This window comes from Miscanthus floridulus, chromosome 1 (genome assembly GCF_019320115.1).
Source record: "Miscanthus floridulus cultivar M001 chromosome 1, ASM1932011v1, whole genome shotgun sequence".
Lineage (NCBI taxonomy): Eukaryota > Viridiplantae > Streptophyta > Magnoliopsida > Poales > Poaceae > Miscanthus > Miscanthus floridulus.
In genome coordinates this window covers 65,738,306-65,748,398 of record NC_089580.1, presented here as the reverse complement: position 1 = coordinate 65,748,398, position 10,093 = coordinate 65,738,306, and the positions used below count along the sequence as shown (strand labels likewise).

Below are 10,093 nucleotides of genomic sequence, written 5' to 3'. Positions count from 1 at the left end.
CAGTCACAAAGTAGTACCAATGAAATGAAAAAGATGCATACAACCATACCTGCCAGTTGAAGCTGATACACTTGTATATGAGGCCTTGCTTTTCTTGACACTTGATGCAGATGAAGATGAAGTCTTCCTCTTCCTTTTCTGGGGTACTGCATTATCCACAGCCTCATTTGGTGGGTAAACCATCCCAACAGGTTGTCTAGCAACAACAATGCTTGTCTCTGTGTTGGCTAAAGCTGCTTTCTTCTACCTCTTCTTTGGGAGACCCCTACAGGCAACATGAAGCAAAAGTTAGCCAATATTACAATGTGATGAAAGAGCTTGATAAAACAAGTCATGATGTTTACCTTTGTTGTTCCACTGCAGCTATGTCTACTGGATCACCATTTTGCAGGTGTACCAGTGGTGCCCTAACTGATGACATATAGGGCACTCATGCCTCTTTATCTTCTTCCTGCTACCTCCTTCTAGTGCTCCTTTGTGCCTGTTCTTGCTTCTTCCAGCTGTGGACTTCAATAGAGGAGGGTGCATAAAAAATCCATGTGTGGCTTTAGACCACATGGACTTGTCTAGAATGGATGGGATCACACCTCCATATGCAGCTCTGAACTTCTCAACTGAGTAGCAGTTATCTACATAGTCCTCTAGCTTTGCTCCTGGAATTGAGGTGATGTAGGCAATAGCATGCCTACAAGGTAATCCAGTCCCTTGCCACACTCTGCATACACATGTCCTCTGTCTTAAGTTCACCACAAACCTGAATGCATTGTCACTGCTCCCCTTGGCACATACTTCTGCAACTCCATCACTTTCAGTAATGACATCAATATCTAAGTTGTAGCTATCCTCCCTCAACTTCTTAACAATGTGAGGTAGGATCTTCCCTTCAAATTTGTTTGCAACTTTTTTCCTCATATTCCATTTAATCAACAACTTCTGCCTAAAAGTATCCAGCAAGTCATCAAGGTGCTTGCCTTTGTCTTTCTTTATCCACTTGTTGAAGGACTCTGCCAAGTTGTTTGTTACATAGTCAACCTTGCTGTCAAATAGGTACTGGCTCCTAGTCCATAACTTCTTGTGAGTCTGTAACAGATACTTCATAGCCTCTGGTTTGGCTTTAGCCATTGCATTATAATGGATGTCAAACCAGTACTCAGACCAAGAATAAGAAGCTGCCCAAAGATGATCATCAAAAATTTTGCCATTGTATCTCTTCTTAAAATTCTATACAAGGTGGTACATGCACTCTCTATGTTCTGCTTCTGGAAAAACCTCACTGACCCCATGCATCACTGCATGTCCACAGTTTGTGCTTATGCAGAGACCATCTGGGGGTGCCTATTGCTTCTTTCAGCCTCTCCATAAACCACACCCAGTTCTCATTGGTTTCTGAATCTATGACACCTACAGCAACCGGATACATCCAATTGTGCCCATCAACTGCACATGCTATGCACAACTAGCCCCTAAACCTACCATACAAGAAAGTGCTATCTATTGCCAAATAGGGCCTACAACCACTAAGGAATCCATCAACACAAGCCTTCATTGAAAAAAAGCCTGTTGAACCTGAGCTTGTTGTTTATTATATGGTTATCAATCACAACCATTGACCCAGGACTCTCACTCTCTATCTGTGCCTTGAATCTGTACAGGTTGTCAAAACTCTTGTCCCATGGCCCATAAAGCTTGTCCATAGCAAGGTTCTTACCATAGTACACTCTCATGTAGGGCATCTCCACTTTGAAATGATCCTTGAGTTTCTTAATCAACTCAGTAGTACCCAAAGTCCCATCTTCTTTCAACCAGTCAATAACTCTCTCTTTTTCCCAATACTTGGTGCAGCCTACAGGAACACCAGTCCTCTTCTGGCTCTGACATTCATGGATAGATGGATTCTTCTTAACCTACCAATGAAAACAACATGCAAACATCAATGAAAACACCAAGTTTGAATATATAATAATGGAAGCACCAATTAGAACTTAGAAGAGGAAATCACCTGAATTGTTTTGCCATCCCTCATGGTTGATGCATGGATTCTCCAAGGGCAACCTTCATTCCTCCAGAGGCAGTACACTCGGTACCTTCCTGTATCACTCTTCTGAATGAAATATCGATTCTCTTTTATTGCAGCATGAGTAGCTAAAGCCATCTTAAATTCAAACATGTCTGGATACATGCTTCCAACACACATGGGGGGTTCTTTTTGTCATACTCAAGAGGTGCCATGTAGTTAGGCTCATGGTCCTTAACCATTTCATCTGCCTCATCAGGGTCTATTTCAGGATCAAACTCATCATCAGACCCTGAACTAGCATCACTCTCAATTTTAGATTCAGCTGGCTTTGGACTATCACTCTCAGTTTTAGATTCAGCTGGCTTTGGACTTGGACACCTTTAAGTGGTGGCAGTTTGGATCTGATCTTCTGGAGGTGTTGGTTGCTGTGGCTTTGGAGGTGGTGGAAGGTTAAGGTACAAACCTTCATCATCAACACCCATATGCTCATTCTCTAGGTTTGGGTTTGCCAGAATGTCATCATCTGCACATGCTGTGCTCTATGTCTAGGTTGATTCTGCAATGTTAGGAGGTGCATTGGAAGGACAGGCAATGGAAGGAGTGGCAATGGAAGGAGTGGCCATTGAAGGAGTGATGGGTGGTTCAATAGATTGCTCGGTAATTGGATCCCAAGAAGGGATGACAGGAGGCACAGTGTTGGGTTTATAGTAGGCTAAACTCATCCAACAACACTTGGAAGCTTTATTTTTGGCAAACATTTCAACTAAGTCATGGTCATTGGTGAGGGGGATGTTCATCTTTGTGTCATGGCACTAGTAAAACACACTGTAAGTATCCCTATAGCGTCTAGGATACTTATCCACAATACTTTCAACCACATTTCTGTAGTTTGCATGATCAGCATCCACAACTTCACTCATGCCATACCACTTCCCCCCACGCATATTTTCAGAAATAATCCGAAACTCTAGATTGTAGCTACTAATTGGGTCCATCCTACAGATGAACAACAACAATCACAAAGGGGGAAACAAACTAGCAAGAGCAAGCAACAACAATCCTAGCTCTCCACAATCACCACGAACAAGCAAGCGAAGGAGAAGAGGAACTCACCCGTCTCGAAACCATGAAGGGCGCTCGGCCGCCGCCATGTTCGCCGCCATGTGCCGCCAATCCGGGCTGCCCACGGTACCTCCCTTGCTCCACTATCCCATGCCCTGCCGCAACCAGGGATGGGATTCTTGTCTCCCCTCAGCCGCCGCAGCCCACTGACGCTCAGTCGCCCAACGCCACTGCCCACAATCGCTGCTAGGGTTTGGGTTTCGGTGATGGGATAGAGGAGGGAGCGGAGGAGTCGAGCCAGATGAGGAGAGTAAGAGCGGTCAATACCGGTCAACACAGCCTCCACCTCTAATTCCAACGGCAAGGGGCAACTGAGGTCATTTGCCACAGCGGACCCCACTCGTCAGGACAGCCAAACGGCGCAAAACAAACAGAAGGCGGACAGAATGGCGTGAGAGAGAAAAGTTTTTCGAGCTTGGACACTGACGATAGATCAAACTTTTTAGGGACATAGACGATTAGACCATCTTTTTGAATGGCATACAAGTAAAAGACTCTTCTTTAATGGCTCATGGCTTATATCTGACAAAAATAATACATCACATATAAGCACATCTAAGGACGGCTGAGAAACACATTGAGAAGGTGAGTAATTTTAAATTTTAACATTTACCTTAATTTTCTTAGAAACACAGATTTAAGTTGTGCTTTACAACAATGAAGGTTAAAAGAACCCTAATGGAAACATGAGCAAGAAACACATCCAACAATATGGACTTCATTGATTCTCCTATCCCTAGTCATCAAATAAAGTCACTTACCGCCGCTATCCCATAGAAATACAATTCTAACTTTGGCCTAAGTCAATTAAGTTTGATTAAATTTATAAAAGAATACAAGTATTATTAATTCGCTATGGAATATATTTTCATAGCACTTAAAATATTTTGACTTAGACAAAACTAGAATTGTAGCATTTGTTGAATTCTAGAGGATCATCGCTCATATCACGTTTATCAAGAGTTGTCCAACCAGCAGACGTAGATATAGTGGGTCTCAATACTATAATATTCCGTATGTACCACTATCTGTTCTAAATTGTAGGTCATTTTAGCTTTTCTACCTACATAGTTTTTGATATGCGTCTAGATATATAATATGTCCAGATATATAATAACAAATGTGCATTTAGAAATATCAAAATGACCTATAAATTGAAATAAAAGGAGTATTTGTTAGCCACAATAACTCAATAAGTTTTTTAACTTGTTGTAGAGAAAATACTCTAGTTTAGTTTGGATTCAATTTGCATGAGAAGCCCGCAATCAACAACCAATTTAAAATAAAAATCCAAACAAGACATGCACCTTTTGTGAAGTTCTTGAGTCGTCGATTCGTGAAGTGGTAAACCACATGACTGCCGCGGGGCGCATGATTCTATCAGGCAGATAAAAAGCTGCATCACACGCCTTGTCTTCTTGAAAGGAATGGATAGAATCTGACAGTGACATTCATCTCTTTTTCATGCCCGCCGTTCGTTTTTATGGCCAGGTTGAATTTTTTTATGCATTTTTGCCAATATCGACAAGTGTTAGGTCCACAATGTAATTGTTTCCGTGCCTGCGGATATGCTACACGTTATATTATGGTACCCTGTTTCCGAATTGACACTTCGCCTGTGCACCAACACCGACGTGACACGCAACCACACAAAATGAAACACTGTACGGACCGTTCGGCTGGATGAAATTTCAGCCGGAATTAACCGTCGTAGCTGAAATTTACTGTTTATCCTCTCACAAATTCTTTCAGATTGATTTAGATTTCTCTAAATTCCTCCAAACGAACCGGGCGATAACGTGATGCATTTCCTAATTTATATTTCATAAATGGCAGTTAGTTTTTTTTTCTAAAAAAACAATGTGGCTGTCAACATCAGACCACAGAAACTAGACTCATGAGCCCATAAGCATCTCCAGAGCATAATCCTTTTTTTAGGCCACAAAGATGCTAGAGGATATCTTGAGTTCTTAACCGAGCCCTATACATTCTTTCAGAGATAGCCAGACAAAATCCTCCGAAAGCAATAGAAAAATGAAGCCGTCAACAACCAGCACATGAATTCATGATCTGTCGGTGGCATAAGCCAAACAATCAATATCCAACAGAAAATTGAAATCAGTACTACCTCAAGTTTCCCAGCGCACAGGAAAGCGCTGATCCCATGTTCCATTTCATATTGCCTATGGTCTCCAACCAGGAGGATATCAAGCTGGGGATATTTCGCTATAATGGCACAGGTGAGTAAGACATACAACAATAACTACATAGCATTTCAGTCCCAAGCAAGTTATAGTAGACTAGAATTGAAACCCATCAAGAGCACCAAGTCACGGTTCAGACACTTTAATAGCGAGAAAATTGCTATTATAGGACGCGAAACAATGGGCTTCGCTATTATAGGACTTCAATCGTCGACTTCACTAAAACGACATTTGAAACGTTGGCACTTTGTTTTACATGACATTTGATCCTTTTAGTCACCGTTCTCATTTCAAATACATGTATTTTGTCATGGGATGACCATATTGCCCTTCAGTCATATTCACGTAAGAGTGGGCAGCCGCCGCCGTCAGTTGTGGAAGCCACGCGGCATGGCTCCTCCCTCCCTGCAGCGCGCCTTGCTTTGCGGCTCCTTCCTCCTTGCGGTGCGCCACGTGGCTCGTCCCCGGTCGCCGTCGAGTCCCCCTGCAGGTACGCTCACTTGACCCCTTCCTCTCGTGATTGGAATCTTGGATGGGAGTAGTCTGTGATTTGCTATTGGGCACCTTAATGTGAAAAAATATTTCTTGTAGATCTTGGTTGGGAGTAGTAAGAGTCTGTGATTTTGCATTGACTGGAATCTGAGAGAATGAATCATGATCTAGTTTATATGATACTGAGAACTGAGTAGAACTCCATATCTTGTACTCTCTATCTCCCAAACATTTACTTTCCATGTATTGTCGTTGAATTTTGGAAACTTGTTCGGCTGCTTCTTTATTGTGCATATACAGGTGAACTTGAGCATTTTCAGTTTCACATACAACTATTCCTAAATAGTTCTCTGCCTGAAAATTATAGTGGATGTAGAAGATGACATGCATTGAGTTTCTTCTACTGTTTTAGAGTGATAAAAAGGATTTGAAATAGGCAGTCAAATTTTTTTGTTCTGAATATTGTATATTGAGAGATGCCATAGGATCTTCAATGAATTGGCAACAGTGCAATAACCAATAAGATGGACTGTTGTTGAGGATTTTCAAAATAAAATATTGTAGACCTAATCATTCCACCAGTTTGATATTAGAAAATATGTTATGCCTGATTATTTGAGAATATGTTGTTGTTACTGAATTCTGGAAACTTGGCTGAGATAGTCCATCTAGGCATATGAAGCTATGACTGATTATTTGAGAAAATAATTTCAGTTCAGACATATACACATATTTGGTTTGTCTTTCACCCAATTGTTTAATTGTTCTTGCTGAAATCAGTTCCAAAAATGTGTTATATGTACTTCTGTAGTACCGATACATCCTACAGTTCATATCTTTCTATGATGGTGCTTTGAACTCTTGCTGAAAATCAGTTCCAAAAATGTGTCTGTACTTTGAACTTTTTCTGTGTTTCAGCCTTTTAGGGAGTTCCATCATATTTTATTCTGTTTCATTCTTAGTATATTCCAGTGTTGGGTGTAGGTAGTTCCATCATATTTTACATAGAAGTTAATCTAGCTGGTTTAAATTTTATTCTCAGGTCGATTGATGAGCCTTTTACAATCCTGACAAAGCTGAAAGGCGTTCCTTCAGAAATCATCACTACAATCTTGAGAAGGCTGCTTCAAAATTTATTTTGTAGGCATGGACGCGGCAGCAGAAGGTCTAGCAAAAGGTCTGGACGAGCCGGTAGAAGGCATGTCCACTGCTCTAGCCCTAGCAAGATCGCTGCTTCCAACTGCTCCTCTTCCGGCAGTAGAGTGCAACCTTCCTGTTCTTGAAGTGCAATGGTATATATGCTTGTATGCTTTCTGTTTGTTTTTTTACCACGATAGTAGTACATATTAGTTAAAGTTGATTTCACTTGTTTAGGTCCCAAGTAGATCATATGGAAAATATGAAAAGAGTTGATTAGGATATGATATAAATAGTGGAGACACATGATGACGATCGTATTGCACTTATGAGTGAGTCGCAGATTTGTGAGCTTTTAGGCTTGACAGAGGAGGGCACAACAAATATACCTGCACAAGGCTTTGATTGCCGAATGGATGAAGAGGGGAATGATAATGAGATTGGGCAAGATACTGATGGTGCTGCCATTCTTACTGGTGATGCCGTACCAAGTGAGATGGTCATTTCATATGATAAGAACAATCCATGAATGGAGGTAGGAACACTGTACCCAACAATGGAGGAGTTCAAGCTGGCAGTGCGGCAATTTGCCATCAATAAGGAGTTCGATTTAGGAGTAGAGAAGTCATGTAAGACGAGATATAGGGCTTTTTTGCAAGTCCGGTGATGAAGATTGCCCTTGCCCTTGGAGGATAAATGGCACTAAATAAAAAGGCCAAGCCACTGTGGAGGTGAATAATGTTTTTATTATTTCATTAATTCTACTTGTTATGTAAATTAATATCAATCTCATTGATTTTTTGTTTCGCAGGTAACCGCCTTAGTCGATAAGCACGAGTGTGTGTCCAGCATGAGGCTGATAACTACAACTTTAAGTTGCAAGTGGGTAACTAGCAAGGCTGTGAGTATCCTTAGAGCTGATCCAAATATTGATGCTAAGGAATTACAAAAGAAGTTGGGAGACAGATCACAAGTGTCAAATTGCATATGACACTGTATGGCGGGGTAAACAAAGAGCTCTTGAAGAGGTTTATGGCAAATAGAAAGAGAGTTTTGAGCTGTTATTTAGGTGGAAGGCCGAGGTAATGAAGCGGTGCCCCGGGAGTGTCGTTGAGATTGAGGTACTTGAGGTGGATGGTCAAATATATTTCCACTGTTTTTTCTGTGCTCTTAAACCATGCATTGATGGTTTTTTAGAAGGTTGTAGGCCTCATTTGAGCATAGATGCTATAGCACTTAATGGAAGGTGGAATGGTCACTTGGCTGCAGCTGTAGCAGTTGATGGTCACAATTGGATGTATCCACACGCTTATGGCTTCATAGCTTCTGAAAACACAGACAACTGGACTTGGTTTATGGAACAATTAAAGAAGGCAATAGGTGATCCTCCACTGCTTGCTGTTTGTTCTGATGCTTGCAAGGGCTTGGAGAATGCAGTGAAGAATGTATTCCCAAATACAGAGCAAAGAGAATGCTTTTATCATCTTGTCAGAAATTTCAAGAAGAGATTTAGAGGGGTTGGCCAGATATATCATGCGGCAAGGGCTTACAGAGAGGACATATTCTATGACAATATAGCAAAAATGGTAAGTGAATCAACACAAGCAGTGAAATGGTTACAGACCAATCATAAGTTATTATAGTATAGGTGTGATTTCAATCCAGAAATTAAGTGTGACTACATAACTAGTAATATTGCTGAGTCATTTAATAACTGGATTAGAGACCATAAAGACTTACATGTTGCTAACCTTGTTGATAAAATCAGAGAAATGATCATGGTACTTTGGAACAAGAGAAGAAATATTGCATACAGGCTACCTGAAGGCAGGATACTTCCAGCTATTATGGTTCAGCTAAAGGCAAATACTAGAGGTTTGGGACACTTGAAAATTGTACAATGTTCTAATTGGAGTGCAGAGGTGTGGGACCATAGCAGCCGAGCTGAGAGGCATATTATCAAGTTACACCAAAGGACCTGCACTTGTCTTGAATGGCAGCACACTGGTAAGCCATGTCAACATGTATTGGCCTATGTAACCTGCCATCGGGGAGTTGACCTAGAATAGTTTGTGCATGACTACTACTCGGTCAATAGATTAAGGGCTACTTATGGAAGAGAGATTGAGCCGATGACAGATAAAACACAATGGCCACAAGTTGACCTACCATTTTTAGTTGGTGCACCTCTTGCTAAACTACCTGTTGGACGACAAAGGAAACTAAGAATGAAGGGATGGATGGAAGGTGGACACAGAAAGAAAGGTTCCAATGATGGTGAATTTACCAACGATGGTGAAGGTGAGAAGGGATGTGACAACGATGCAGCTCCAACAAATGGAAAGGGAAAGAAAATAATCAGAGAACCTATGACTTGCAAAAAATACGGAGAAAAAGGTCATAGGCAAGCTAGTCCCAAGTGCTCACTCAATGGGACCGCAAAAAAGAGGTATGAACTGATTTTCTTTATCTAGAAACTTGAATGTAAATGTTAATATTAATTTATTTAATTACTTGTAGGAAGCGTAGACAACCTAGGAAGAATGTTACAAAAGCTGCGCCAGCAGAACCTAACACTCCACGGAGGCCGACTAGAGAAGAAATCATACGGGATAGTCCAGAAAGGGTCACAAGAAGGTAAGGAATATTAACACATTTATCGTACACTAATTCTTTCCATACATCTAATTGTGGTATCGTATTTATGTGCAGCAAGCTTACGATGTTATTAGCAGAGGACACATCTTCACAAACCGACAACACTTGTCCCGTGAGGATACCTACAGCGACAGCACAAAAAAAATGACTCCGAAGAGAAAGCTACATATTAGATGAATTATTTTAGCTGTGATGAGATGTAAACTCATAATTTATTTGATATGACTTGAATCTTGTTTAGAACAATATTATGATGTGAGATGAATTTATGTGTACTTAATATTGTGTTACATGCCAAGAATTATACTCTAATTTTCTAGGAATTTTTACTGTATTTTAGTGAATTTTAATAATGTGTGACATACCCCGACGGCGACGGCGACGGCGACAAGCCTGCCAGCCCACGCACCTACCTGCCCACTCTTCCGTGACTATGACTGAAAGGCAATACGGTCATCCTATG

The 10,093-nt window shown here is 41.0% G+C and overlaps 1 protein-coding gene across 1 annotated transcript; it reads right to left on the bottom strand.

Annotated features, from left to right (window-relative positions):
• Positions 1-369: 369 nt before the first annotated feature.
• LOC136458108 (uncharacterized) lies at positions 370-3,180 on the bottom strand. The gene is made up of 7 exons (XM_066458105.1): positions 3,131-3,180; positions 2,873-3,013; positions 2,254-2,395; positions 2,000-2,152; positions 1,625-1,904; positions 1,279-1,401; positions 370-1,169 (listed from the first exon to the last, which is right to left on the bottom strand). Exons 1-7 carry the CDS (start codon positions 3,178-3,180, stop codon positions 370-372), a joined length of 1,689 nt encoding a protein of 562 aa, XP_066314202.1.
• Between the last annotated feature and the right edge of the window lie 6,913 nt (positions 3,181-10,093).

Excerpts from the sequence above, each read along its gene's own strand:
- LOC136458108 (XM_066458105.1), bottom strand. The coding sequence starts at position 3,180 with ATGGCGGCGAACATGGCGGCGGCCGAGCGCCCTTCATGGTTTCGAGAC. Across the intron at positions 3,014-3,130 it reads CCTTCATGGTTTCGAGACGG|GATGGACCCAATTAGTAGCT; the intron begins GTGAGTTCCTCT and ends GTTCATCTGTAG. Across the intron at positions 1,170-1,278 it reads GACATGCAGTGATGCATGGG|CTTCTTATTCTTGGTCTGAG; the intron begins GTCAGTGAGGTT and ends ATCTTTGGGCAG.